This window comes from Lactuca sativa, chromosome 8 (genome assembly GCF_002870075.4).
Source record: "Lactuca sativa cultivar Salinas chromosome 8, Lsat_Salinas_v11, whole genome shotgun sequence".
In the NCBI taxonomy this organism is placed as follows: Eukaryota; Viridiplantae; Streptophyta; class Magnoliopsida; order Asterales; family Asteraceae; genus Lactuca; species Lactuca sativa.
This window is the reverse complement of record NC_056630.2, coordinates 19,940,570-19,955,531: the sequence shown is the minus strand read 5'-3', so window position 1 is coordinate 19,955,531 and position 14,962 is coordinate 19,940,570. Positions and strand designations below refer to the sequence as shown.

General features: G+C 34.0%; 1 protein-coding gene across 1 annotated transcript; it reads right to left on the bottom strand.

Annotated features, from left to right (window-relative positions):
- Positions 1-100: 100 nt before the first annotated feature.
- Positions 101-3,921, bottom strand: LOC111919760 (probable methyltransferase PMT11). The gene is made up of 9 exons (XM_023915355.3): positions 2,904-3,921; positions 2,606-2,755; positions 2,226-2,496; positions 2,031-2,141; positions 1,792-1,951; positions 1,449-1,706; positions 1,247-1,369; positions 579-656; positions 101-499 (listed from the first exon to the last, which is right to left on the bottom strand). The coding sequence occupies exons 1-9, from the start codon at positions 3,600-3,602 to the stop codon at positions 298-300; spliced, it is 2,052 nt and encodes a 683-aa protein (XP_023771123.1). The 5' UTR covers positions 3,603-3,921; the 3' UTR covers positions 101-297.
- Between the last annotated feature and the right edge of the window lie 11,041 nt (positions 3,922-14,962).

Sequence of the window (14,962 nt, the reverse complement as noted above, 5' to 3'; positions counted from 1 at the left end):
TGGTTATAGCTTGAATTACTAGTTGATTTACCAGTTTAAGTTTTAAGACAACCTAAAATCTCACAACAACAATTGGTCATCTGTTTTTCAAGCAGACACAAGAAACTAAGTACTCTCATCTTGTTAGTTTTAAATATAAAATATCTCCAACATAGTTTTAGTCTTCACATAATAAACTAGCAACCTATGTGTACCTGTACAACTGTAAAAACTAAAAACTGAAAGAAAATAAGTCTAATAAAAATATATCCAGATTTGTTTTTACTTTTTGTAAGAGATTAATTAAGTTTATGTTAATTAACGGAGGCGTTTATCACAAATCAGGATTCTATAACTTGCATGGGGTCCCTCTGCTGTATCTCTTAACTTTACATGCCAACCAATAGCCTTTGCAATCTCTTGAAGCTCATCCATCACCAAAATCGAATCACGAATGTACACGTGTCCCCCAGGTCTCAATATTCTATTCATCTCGATCATAATGCTAGACATATTGCATCTGATAAATAATTAAAAACACAATTAAATCATGTTAAAAAAAAACAACAAACAAAAATCATTTAAAAAAAATGTATTACCTTTTTTGTTCGACTGAAAAAAGACCCGCTGCATGCAGGAGATCATATGTCCTAGGGTACGTATCAAATGCTTCACACCTGTCAATAATTATGTATTTAATTTATGGGTTATCAAAATTGGAACAGTATAATAAAAATAGACCAAAGTACATTTTTGGTCCCTCATTATAGTTAATTTTCTCAACTTTGGTCCCAAAAAGTTTCCACTCCTAATTTTGGTTTCCAAGAAAATTGAATAAGTTACATTTTTTGTCCTACAGTATAGCTGATCCTTGCAACTTTGGTCCTTATTTGTGGTTCTAGTAACACTTTCGGTCCCTGTTCCAAATAAAATGACTAACTTTGGTCCCCAAGTAAAGCTATTTTTTGCAATTTTGAGGCCAAATATATAGTCATTTGACTTGGAACAAGAACCAGAATTGTTACCGATCTGTCAAATGAGGACCAAAGTTGCAAAATCAAACTTTTTGAAACCAAAGTTGAAAAAATCAGGTATACCCAGGGACCAAAAACTGAAAAAATTAGACTAAAAATTACTACTTTAGTTCGAACAAGGACCAACGTTGCAAGATAAAACTTTTGGGGACCAAGATTGCAAAAATCAGCTATAGTCAGGGACTAAAAATGTAAATTACTCTAATAAAAATGAACAATAATGGTTTTATTACCAGTCATGCATGACTCCCACTAGTCCACGATCATAAATAACTGGCAATGTATTTGGACCACTAACAGGGACAACATTCATAACCCAACAATCCATTTGATTATCTATCAAGGCTGTTGCAAATCTGCCAAAATAATAAAAAATAAAAAAATGATTAATCTTTTATTAGGTAAATGAATAAATTGATGAAAAGACAAACATACCCTCCAAAGCCAGCTCTCATGTCCATAACATTTCTGAGTTTAAATTTTTTCCAGTTTAAACCACGCAAATAGCCATCTATGATTTCTTTCCAGTATTTTGATTCTGCTTTAAATAAATCCTTTCTTGACACAAATGCATCAAGCTTTATGGTGTGGAGGCGTTCCGGAGGATTATGTAGTCTCGAGGGCCATTTCGTAATATTTGCTCCCGATTGATCCTCGGGCAGCTGGGCAATACATGGCTTCAAATCCACATACCTATAGAACAACAACAAATTAAAATAATTAGATTTTTATTTTAATCAAAATCTATCAAGAAAAGTGAAAACAATATTTTTTTTACCAAACATCATCTGGATTATCTTCTTTTTCACACAATGGGGGTTGAGTACCCAAATCACGATTTAAATAGCAAGTATTATCAAGTGGCTTCTGCCATATTGCAATATAACCTTCTTTCTTCACAAGATTCCAACAAATACGACTTGTAAGGTTGATCATCACTGAGAGATTCATATAAAAAATATCAAAAAAACATAAATTTTTTAAGAGGCATTGATAATAATATCATAATATTACTACCTTCCCATTGTTCTTCAAGAAGAGGTTCATGTTTGTAAACTGGTTGTGCTGCCCAAACAAAATATCCACCTGCCCGAAGCAACCTGTTGACCTCAAGCAGCAAAATCCCATCTACATTTATAAAAAACATGTAAAAAAGTGAGAATTTTTTTTTATTGTTGATTGATGATGAATGGTTAGTTAGTAGTTAGTTACCATCACGAGTCCAATTAACTCTACATCTTGAGCAATGGATTAAATCAAAAGCCTGGCTGGGATAAAGCAACCGCCTTGTTGCAAAAGCTGCCACCATGGCAGGGACACCACGTTCAAGTGCAAACTGAATCTGGTTTTCATGTACATCTTTTGGAGCTACTGATAAAGTTACTACATTTCTTGAGGTTAAATAGGCACCAAAACTTGCCACACCACATCCAACATCTAATACAACACGGGTTTGGCTTCCAAAACCAATGCCTGGAATCATCTACCATCACACATCAAACATTATCTCAGAGGTTTTCTTGTAAATCTGGAAGCTAGAAGAAGAAGAAGCAAAATGGTATGAAATTTCCCTTTTAAGATCATATTCATACCTTTGAAATCTGATCCAGGTACTGATCTGCACCATGTATGAACTGTGTGCCACCTCCAGGAAACCTAAATTTGTCCTTGTTTACAACAATCCAATTCTGACCACCTTTATATTCAGCTAGCTGTGCATGTGGAACATTGCTATACCACACCTGTCAGTGTTAAGATGATTTCATTCAAATCAAAATGAATACAGAGACAGAGCAAGTTGATGCTTGATTCTGTATCGGTTGTGCCCTGTGTGAAGCTGTATTCAATTTCATAATGAATGTGAATCGGAGAGATTAAGAAGATGATTACCTCATCACGACTTCTTGGCCATGGGATTGGAGGTTTGTAACCCCTGGGAGCTGGTACCAAGCAGTTTAATCCCTTGTCTTTCTCAGGGCAATGGCGCTCGAACTTTTCCCCTTTCTCTGTTGATTTTAATCTATTGATGGCTTGAACATTGTCCAAACAAGGTATATACTCCCTCATACTCGCCGGACACATCCCAAACTTCCGGACCTTAATGGTGACCTTAACTCCGTCATTATCACCTTCTGCAACGTCCGTCTCATTATTCCAATTTTCTATCCCATCCGGATCAAACTCCCCCACCTCAAAATCATTACTCATTACCCCATTCTCATCCACTAACCCTAACCTCTGCACTGCTGGCGGTGGCGGTGGGGGTGGAGGAGGCGGAGGCGGAGGCGGTGGTGGTGACTGAGAAAGCAAAGTTGATTGGGGAATTGGAGCTAGGGCATGATCAGCAATAATTTCTGATTCCTCGGTGTTGTTGATTAGAGAAATAATATCGAAGGTTTTATTGTGATTTGGGGAAATTGAGATCCAAGGGGTTTTGGCACTTGCGTTTGAGTAAGAATTGAAGAAGATAGCTCGTTGATAATGATCTTCGGACCATTGTTTACCGAAATAGAAGAAAGCTAGAACTACAAAAATGAATCCGGCAGATTTTACCAGACTTGAAGATTTTAACAGATCGAATCCCTTCATCTTTGCTACCACATTAGCTGATCCAATCCTTCTTCCCTTCCCCTGACCTTATGTGCATACACTGATACACATACACCTTCAATTCAATTCAACAAGCTCCTTGCGTTTTTACGCCGGCGTTAAAGAAGAGAATCTGAATCAGCGCTTTAACTGTGCCAGCAATACACTGAAGTCATACACACTGTGCGTAGGATACACGACGCCTATATCTATTAATCTATGTATAAATGTGTGTGTCTGTGTCTGCGAGTGTTCAGTGTCTGTAACAGGTAAGTTCCTATGTGAAATTGAGGAACCCAAGAAGAAGAGGAAAGAAATGATTTTCAGTTGTCGATGAAATATATATGTATATGACCTTGAACTTTCTCTCGAAACTGTTTTAGACCCAAAAACTTTGTCTTAAAACCGTTTTAGACCCTGAAAGTTAGAACTTACTGTGGGAAAAACATGAATTTTCTTTATTGAAAAATATGATTTATTGTCGCTCTAAACACATGCAATTTGTAAAGAGAAAATTACAAATTTAACCAAATACATTAATTATTTTGTGGAAAATAGCAAAAAAAAAAAAAAAATCAAATTACAAAATAGCCCTAAAAATCGCAGATGGATTAAACCCATCTGGGATTTTGCCATTCCATCTGCAAACGTATAAGTGCCTAAAGCACAGATGTGCTTTGGGCACGTGTACGTTCGCAGATGGAAAAGTCCATCTGTAATTTTGTGAAGTCCATCCGTGATTTCATGGGATCTAGTATAAAAATGTTTTTTTTTCCCATCATTTTTCATTCTCTTTCTTGGAGAAACTCTCTATTTGCGATTTTTTTAGAGCTATCATGGATGATATTATGGACGATTTCGTTAGAAATGTTTTAAACAATTTTTCCAAAAAAATAACAACAAAAATGATAATTTATTGAAAAAAATTATATATAATAAGGTTGTTTTGTAGTCAAACCTATCAATTTCATAGTCAAAATTAAAAATTAAAAAAAAATTCACAAAATCGCAATTCAAAAGAAGAGGAAATCGTATGATTTCAGGTTGGAAAAGGGGTATATATACAGCGAAAAAAAAAACCAACTGCGAACGTACAAGTGACTAAAGCACGTCTTTGCTTTAGCCACTTGTACGTTCGCAGATGGCATGACGAAATCGCAGATGGATTATACCCATCTGCGATTTTAGTGGCTAAAAATGCAATTTTGATTTTTTTTTTTGGCTATTTTCCACAAATTAATTACTGTATTTGGTTAAATTTGCAATTGGGAAAATGACTTGATAGGTTAAGATATTTTTTGAAATGTACACATTTAGTCCTTATTTTTTTTATGTAAAATAAACCCTTATACTTTATTTTTTGTAAGAATGAATCCTTCTGATCGACTATACCCGGTATACCGGTCATATACGAATTTTCTTTTAGGGAAAATGACTTGATAGGGTAAGATACTTTTTGAATTGTACACATTTAGTCTTTATTCTTTTTTTATAAATAAACCCTTATATTTTATTAATATGTACACATTAGGTCCTTTTCACCGGATTCTACAGGTTTTGCTGATGTGGAAGCACAAGTGGCACTAAATAGCAATTAATTAGCTTAGTCACCGGAGGTGGGTGATCCTCCATAAACAAGAAAAGGGCGGCGCCCCTTCTCTTTCTCGTCTCTCTTCCTTCCGGTCGAACAGTAACAGCCAAACACCCTTTACCTGTTGTGTTTCTCCGATCTGTCTCTCTTTGCCTCCATCTTTGAGATATTTTGCCAGAAAAAGAAGAAAGAATCGTCGAGGGGGCTACCAGAGCAGCTCCTCGCCGCCAACTACCGTCTCTACTTCCTCCTGCCTCGCCCTTCGACCTTGTTGTTTTTGCCATCATTCCTCCCTGCTACCAGTGATGTGTAGGAGCACACAAAGGAGTCGCCAGAAATCGGGGTTCTCCCTCTTTTTCATGATGAATATGTTGGATTAATGTCTAAGTCCATAACTATAATTGGTAAGATTTGACCCGACCCGACATGGTCCATTTGGGTTGCATGGCATCATGCATTTGGATAGACTATATAATGAGAGAAATAACACTTAAGGTTTGCTAATATATTATAAGTTCTAATATATTAATAAGATTATTTAATTAGTATTGATCAAAAATTAATCTAGGATTAATTAAGTGATTAAAAGAAGACTAATTAAATATTTGGGTTGATTGTGTAAATCATCCATACTTATATAGTGGGCTAAATCTCCATGGATTGTCAAGTTGGGCTAAAACTCATAAGATGCTCCATGGATGCTCCATGGTGTATTTGTACCCATGGATCATGGATATGAAAGGCCATGACAATTAGGGTTTACATGGTGTAACCCTAACTATATAATGATCTTATTCTTGGAGAAAATCGGCCACTATGGATGATAGAAAGGGCTAGCCGATTTCATGAAGTGTGTATGTTCTCTCAATCTATTCCAAGTGTATTTGGTGTTGTGTGAACCATTTGAGGTGTCACACTTGGGGCACTAGGCACTCAAGTTTCATGAAGACAATCTACATCAAAGAGGTATGTAATTCTAACTTGATATATTCATTTGAATCAATGTTATTATGCTAGTTAGGATAAATACCTTGGAAAGTTCATATTTGCATGTATAATAGAGAAAACATAGATCCAAGGTATTTAGGGTTGCATGTACACTTAGGAGTGTCAGAATGCTCAAAACCCAACAGTGGTATCAGAGACAAGGCTTGTTTTCAATTATACTTGATGCAAATTGCTGAAAAATGCTGAAAAAATCGATTTTCTGGCTTTCTGGGCACTGGAATCGCCGAGTCCACTGATGAACTCGCCAAATCCAAGGTAAAACTAATCCTACTCGTCGAGTAGGTTGATACACTCGGCGAGTAGGAGCCCCAGACAGCGTATTTTCGAGTTTTTTTTGGCTAGAAATGGACTAGGAACATTACCCTCAGTTGTTTTTGAACTCATAAACTTGTTTTTGATGTGATAATGTTCATGTTAATCCAATTTCAAAGATAATTGTCAATAGATTCAAGTTTTGTATTAGTTTAAGTGTTATGCTAATTACATGAAAAAGTTTGATTTCAATTATCTTGTTCATATGAGTTGCTTAGATTAATAGATAAGTTAATTGATTATGTGTTTTCAATCCATTTTAATCTAAGAGATGATTCTAAAATGTGTTTGTGTAACTTGTCCTCAAGTTACATGAAAGGTCACATTTAAGTTTCATAAAACTCATAAAAGTTGGCAATGGTTACAAAAAATGAAGAGTCTTGTCCTCAAGTTATGGAGGTTTAAGAGTTACTTCATTAAGTAATAAAATGTGTAACCTTAATTAATTCCATAAATTACAAAATAAAGAAAAGTTACATTCTTTTATTAGTTTAAAGTCTTCCATAACTTGTCCTCAAGTTATGGAACTTGAAGAGTCTTTTAATTAAAACTACTTTAAACACATAAGTTATGGAATGAATTAGTTTTGAATAGTTTTAAAACTTGCCCTCAAGTTTTGGAATTTGCAAAGTTTTCACTTATGAATACTTTAATTCCAAGTTAGCCCTTAGAATTTTAAAATTTAAAATTCAACCCTTATACTTTATAATATTATAAGTTAATCATATTTATATATATGTATAAGAGTAAAGTCAGTCTTACCGTTAGTAGGCCTCATTCATGAAGCCGGTCTATAAGGGGGGGGGGGGTATAAGGTTACTGCCTATAAAATGGCAGTTTAATGGGTGTCCACTCTCACCCACCGCTTCCTTGACTGGTGGAGGGTTGTTAGCCGAACAGGTAGGACAAGGACTATAATTCTCCTTTCATTAAAAGTATTAATGATAAATACTAAGTAACTAAACCTTTTATAAATACCCAATCTTGGTTACTTAGGAAAAAAGTGAATAAGGTGCTAATCCATGAAATTACACTTTGCACTTTGTTTAAGTCAGTTAGTGGAGCGTGTGTGGTTAACCGGCACACTAACTCGTATTTAACAAGGTAGGCAAAAGGTAACTTAATGTTTATCATAGTATCGATGGAGCGTGTGTAGTTAACCGACACATCGATTAAGGGGTAAACACCTAAGGGTACCAAGTAATTTGCATGGTTACTTCACACCTTGTTTTGTGATCCTCGGCATCCTAGTCACAAAACCTGAAAGGGCACACTCGAGATTGAAACATGTCATTGAAAAGTTCAATGAATCTCAAAGATCTAGGAGTTTCAAAAACCAATTAAAACCTAATAATACATTTCGTTTATCTTGGTGGAAATTGGTGAATCGTCATTCACCTACCTTCAAATATTTTATAGCTTGGATTACGGTATCCCTCTTCCAAGTTATAAAAGTATTGTGTTGGGTCCTAGCCTTAATATTTAATATTGGGTGTTATATTAAGGATTTTAAATCAACTATCTTGAATATCTCCCAAAAGATGTCTGGTTTAGACATTTATGATCTTCCCAAATCTCTTGAAACAAGCTTTCCTAAATGAAGATGATGTCCCATGGAAATCATACTTCTTTCACCTCCTCCAATTATTCTCCCTAACCCACAAGTTCTTCAAAACTTTTAAGGTCACTCAAGCCCTATTGGCAAGCAAAGGTCTATGTGTGGTCACATCTTGGAGATGTAGTCACATATTGACAAGCCGGAAGAGTTGGGTGTCAAAGTCTTGAGAAAGTTGGTGGTTCAATCACTTTCTAAGTCACATAGTAAGTTCCTTTGGGACTCCTATGAAACAGACTATGACAAGACCCTTAATGATCTTATCTATTTGCTAAGATCAACTTCCTAAAACTTCTGGACATTGACAATAATGACATTGGATATCTAGTAAAGCTCTCTCTTCCCAATGGAAAGGGATCGTCCATAGTCAACTCGGTTGACCAAATGGTAAAGCGAAAGGCTAAGTCTGTGATAGTCTCATGTTCCATTACCAAAGCGTCCATATGTTAAATTGCAAAAGGAAGGGGCATTGGTTGCGAAGCTGCCAATTTACCCAAGGGTGTTAAAGTCAATAAGTTTGACTCTACTTCAAGTAAAGTCCACTATCTAACTCTGCTAAGTTTTTATTATGAGATTCTTGATACATGATGTGACTGGGTCACATGGTGATGTTTTAAGAATCAAAGAAAAGTGAAGGAACTTAAAGAAAGAATATGTTGAACCTGATAGCGTAGATGGATTTCTATCGCATAGTTTGAAGATCGGATTCTTGAGCTACTTCTTAGGAGTTATGATATATTGCTTAGGAATAGATAACAACAAAGTTTTCATGTGCTTTTGCACTGTAAAGATAGTTTTTCCGCAAAGTTTTCAAAATAAAAAGAAAAATTTTGATTTTATTTATTTTAAAATATCCTTACAATGGCATTTGTGAAAATTTTTGTTGCTTATAAGATTCCATTAAGAGCAAGAGTGGAAATATGAATTTGATTCTTTCATTTGTGGTAATGTCTAAATTTACCAAATAAGGAAAGATTCTCATCACCCAAGTTTCAATTGGACCAGAACTTGGAATCATGCAAGTTGTATAGCACGATGAACGAGAACTTTCAAGCATTGGAAAAAATTAAGACTAACTACTTGTTCACATGGATGTGTGAGTCAAGTAAAGGACTAAGGGATCGAGTACACATTCTTGTGTACCGGTTAAGTCCACCACAAAATATCGATAAAACTATTCATCATAATTTACTATAGCTCAGTAAATGTGGTTATACTGTGGTTATACTTACAAACTTAAGTGTAATTATGAGACATTGGAAAAGGTTCAAATATATGACAGAGCGAATAAGAAGAATCAACTTAGGCAGAAAGATAAAAGTTACTCAAATATGAAAAGATGGGAGAGTACTTTAGTATCATGTTTAAGACCATCTTAATGATTTTGAGACCTTATCACAATTCATCCTCTAAGTGCATTCTGATAGTTAAGAAGAGGAGTTATAAATTGTTGAAGTGGTTAAATCAAGAAGATGATTCATACTTCGTTCCAAAAACAATTATTAGAGTTATACTCTAAAATTGTAACTTGAGTGACATGTCTTAAAGAAGGTTTAAAACACTTGTCAAATGTAAGAGTAAAAGTTTTCTACTCTTGTACATTTGAAATTGGTAAGTTGTGATGTTTTGGATAAAACAAAGGTCAACTAAGGCCAATTGTGTGAAGTGTTTGTCTTGATTAGAATCCACACTATCTCTTGAATATCTGACAAGAAAGTCTTATATGTCAAGAGGACAGTGGGAGTCTTAAAGGTCTTGAAAGTCTCAAGAACTAATCAAGAATAAAACCTGAAGTTCTTCACTAGCACACAACTTGAGGTTCATCACCTATCGTGTTGACATATTCTGTGCCCATTCTAATTAAAGTTGGCTTTGCATATGAGTTCTTAGAGTTCTCAATTGGTTGCACAACAACTTGGAAGCAATGGCAGACCCTTGAGCTGCCAGGTGGCAAGAAGTTAAGATTGGGTTCAGTCCATATGAGTTTGGATTTGTCATTATCCTTGTCTTGTGACTATGGTTTTGACAATTCACATGGATAAGAACACATACACCATTAAATCTAAGTGTCATAAGATTTCTCTCCGATTCATGAAAATGATGGTGAGGAAACACTTTCACTAAGTAGATTTTAGCTAGATAGCAATTGTGATATTTGCATTCTCAAAGTCGTTAGTGAAGCGTATGTGGTTTACCGGCACACTAACATGGACTTGTGAGAAGTGACAAAGGTCTAAACAATCAATACTATGATTACGACATCCCTTTTCATAGTTCTTAAAATTGTTTAGAAACACCTATGAGCTATCTAAGATAAGGTGTATGATTATGATAAAGTTTTATCAAAGCAATCTAGTATCAGAAATCTGAACTTTAGTAAGAAAGTCAATAAAGTACTGATTTCTAGAAGTCCAGCTGATTTCTGAGTACATGTCAAAGCTAGTGGGAGCATAAGTGTTATGCTAATAATCATCATGTTAGTGGGAGCATGATAATTATGATAAGTATTGCAAGTTAGCAATGTTAATTATAGAAAACAAAAAGTTTCAATTGGGAAAGAGTTGTTTTGCTATAATTAAGGGAGAGAAAATTATACTTCATCTCAAATCTAAATGCTTAAATTGAGGTTTTAATCGTATTTAGTCAAGGATATATATATATATATATATATATATATATATATATATATATATATATATATATATATGAATTTCATGTTGGAATGGCTCAACATAAGGAAATTCTGTATATGGGTCTATTATTTGCGTTCTCAAATTCGATTATGATTACGACATCCCTTTTCATAATCTGAATTATGAGAACTTGACAAATAGAAATGGAAATGTTATAGCAAAAGATTGGTTTGGAAGTATAGTGATAATTCTGGAAGGACCATATTGACATAATTTGTAAGGAGGCAACTCTTGTTCAGAAGTGATAGTCAAAATGGAATCTAGAAATGTTTCAAAGTTAGAAATTATTCAATCTGTGTAAGATTAGGAAACTTAATGCAAGAAGGATGTTTCCAAGGAGCTGGTCTCCTTTGGAATGCTCTGTAATGGTTGTTGTCAAGTCTTTCTGACTTTGTGCATAATCATTACAAGAGGATCAATGCATATAAGTTTAGAATCTAACAAATTTCAGTAAATGACATGAGCTTGGAATTCTTGCATTTCCAGTAAGGATTTGGGACTGTGAAAAGAGGATCATTGGAGTTATGTTCAATTGATCTATTTCACAAAGTAAAGATCATAGACAAACATAATATGCATACTTGGTGTATGGCATGACTAGTGTTTAGAAAACATAGTGTACATGCTTGGAGCATGGGACAACTATTGTTTTAAATTCAAGAATAAAGTTGATAGCTAAAACAGTATAAAATGAATAATGTGCAATCATATGGTGATAAATAAAAGGTGTTTTATTTATGTTCATAGGTTTTGATACCATATTGGATTCAATTATTATTGTGTTTCACTTTGCATGTTTTAACTTCCATAATAACTAGGTCATTGTTCTGGATGACTAAGTTATTCAAACCATCCACAGTCGGTCATATGTTGGAAGTAGATATGAATTAAGATTGACATGGGTTGGCTTGTAGAGGTCTAAGATGTTGGACAAAGGGCTACAACACTCATGAGTGCTCATAAGTTATGAGTATTGGATTCAACCCGCGCTCATTGGAATCACTTCATGGATTTTATCACGAGTGATCATGATATGATAATATCTTATATTCTTCAAACCTAGAGATATGAGTTGTTACTATGAGTTGGTTGTACTTTGATTGCACGAAAACGCATTCAGTAACTCAATGTTATAAAACGTGTCTTTGTGTATGATTCAACAAGTAGTAGAACAAGCCATATGAGTCGAAGTTTATCCATTCCTTTTACCTTCGGGATAAAAGCGATATCTGTGGGCCCCTCGATGATTTGGTGATGACAAATGTAAGTGCTCGGCCGGCCTGGACTGATTTGATTTGTTCAATTAGTCAGTCGTCATAAATCGGAAATCAAGAAACAACAAATGGACAGAGAGAATGATTATAATCCATGTCTCAGTCCATATGATATCTAGAATGGAAGAATATATGATCCCTTATCTAATGGACAAGTCATTGACAAAGGTCAGAGTTCGACAAAAGCTTTTGAGAGCGATTGTCAGTCGGTTCTTGAAGTCATACGCAATAATAGTTTTAGACTTATCCAAGTGGGAGATTGTTGGATTAATGTCTAAGTCCATAACTATAATTGGTAAGACTTGACCCGACCCGGCATGGTCCATTTGGGTTGCATTGCATCATGCATTTGTATAGACTATAATGAGAGAAATAACACTTAAGGTTTGCTAATATATTATAAGTTCTACTATATTAATAAGATTATTTAATTAGTATTGATCAAAAATTAATCTAGGATTAATTAAGTGATCAAAAGAAGACTAATTAAATATATGGGTTGATTGTGTAAATCATCCATAATTATATAGTGGGCTAATGCTCCATGGATTGTCAAGTTGGGCTAAAACCCATAAGATGCTCCATGGATGTTCCATGGTGTATTTGTACCCATGGATCATGGAAATGAAAGGCCTTGACAATTAGGGTTTACATAGTGTAACCCTAACTATATAATGATCTTATTCTTAGAGAAAATCGGCCACTATGGATGATAGAAAGGGCTAGCCGATTTCATGAAATGTGTATGTTCTCTCAATCTATTGCAAATGTATTTGGTGTTGTGTGAACCATTTGAAGTGTCACACTTGGGGCACTAGGCACTCAAGCTTCATGAAGACAATCTACATCAAAGAGGTATGTAATTCTAACTTGATATATTCATTTGAATCAATGTTATTAATGTAGTTAGGATGAATACCTTGGAAAGTTCATATTTGCATGTATAATAGAGAAAATATAGATCCAAGGTATTTAGGGTTGCAGGTACACTTAGGAGTGTTAGAATGCTCAAAACCCAATAGAATAAAAGTTGGAAAAATCTCTTTGTGGATATGTGGATGCCACCTGGGTATTTCATTTCAACAAAATAAAAGAAAGGGAAAATGACTTGATAGGGTAAGATACTTTTTGAAATGTAAACATTTAGTCCTTATTATTTTTTTTTGTAAAATAAACCCTTCCACGTCAGCAAAACATGTAGAATCCGGTGAAAAGGACCTAATGTGTACATATTAATAAAGTATAAAGGTTTATTTTACAAAAAAAAAGAATAAGGACTAAATGTGTACATTTCAAAAAGTATCTTACCCTATCAAGTCATTATCCCTAATGCAATTTTCTCATTTGTAAATCAAGATCTTCTCTTCTGATAAATCGTTAACATGCCACATGTCTTTTTCTTATACATTCTCTTTGCCACGTGGCAATTTTCTAGACCCTCACCAAATGATTTTCCTGCCCATCTATTCTAATAAATGAAGATTTTTTCCACATGTCACACTCTCATTCAATTTTCCAAATGTCATTTTATGGTTATTTTGAATTAATTTTATTCCACATGTCATTTTATGAGTTTTTCTATTTTATTAAATTCAACATAATATTTTAATGTATTAATTGCAATAAATATAGTAATAAATTGATATCAATTTCATTAATGAACTTACCTTTAAATTTCAAAATTCTCAAATTAAAGCTTATTAGTTTCTTTTGTTTATTTATTTAAATTATTTGTTTAAATTTAAAAGATAAACAATATTTTAATTATAATAATTCATTATTTTTCTTATTTTCTTATAAATTCAAAGTTCTCAAATATTTTGACTTTTGTATTTAATTTTTTTTAAATTAACCCATGTAATACATGGGTCTCACAACTAGTGTATAACTTAGAAATCTAATTAACGATCATATCAAATTTGAATAGTTTACATTACTAATTAATAACTTAATCCCTGATTTTTTGGGATACAAATAAATTGCTCCAGCAAGTGATATTCATTGCTACTTTTATTAAGCGTAGATTTTATTGATATTTGAAGTTCAAGACCATTGATTTCTCCCATCTTCATCCCGCTCTGTTGGTAACCGACGTCGAACCTGTTTTCTCTTTAGATTGATTAGGTAAAAGTAAAACTATGTCCTTTTTGTAATTAGTCCACTCTTGTAACTATGGCTTCAAGTTTTTTTGAACTTTCAATTTTCAAAGAAATATTCAAAGTCGTCAAGAGATTCTTTGACCAATTAGTTGATTATGGGTCAGATGAGTCTCTCTCTCTCTCTCTCTCTCTCTCTCTCTCTCTCTCTTGTGTGTTGGTCATTTGTTGATCGTTTTCTAGATTTATTAGATTTTCCATATCAATGTTTTATGTTACAGGGTTTCACTTTTTACACATATGGATTTAACTATGGAACCTACTAAATTTGTCTAATTTTGCTGAGGATTTTTCTGGTCAACCACGATTGTAAGTACTCCACCTCACATCCTATTGGGTAAATTATTTGCAACAAGCATTTATTTGTTGTTTTAACTTGCATAGAAAATGGGGGATAAATGTAGAATTTAGGGATTTTCCTTTTATGATTAACTTGGGTTATTATTGATATTTTCTACCGGTTGTGATATTGTAGGTAAATATATCTTATGATCTGATAGAGCAAGTCAGATTCGCGTCATGTTTATTGATCTCTTATAGTATTAGTGGTGCTAACAAACTAATATCACATTGTAGTTGTGGATAAGCATTTTAAGTTTCATTTTAGAGTATTAGAGTGTGATGTTTTATTGGCCTATTATTTAAAGAGAGTGAAATGAGCCAGTAGCTCTGGGAAAGAAGGAAGAGAAAGGGAAGGAATCACTATAGTTA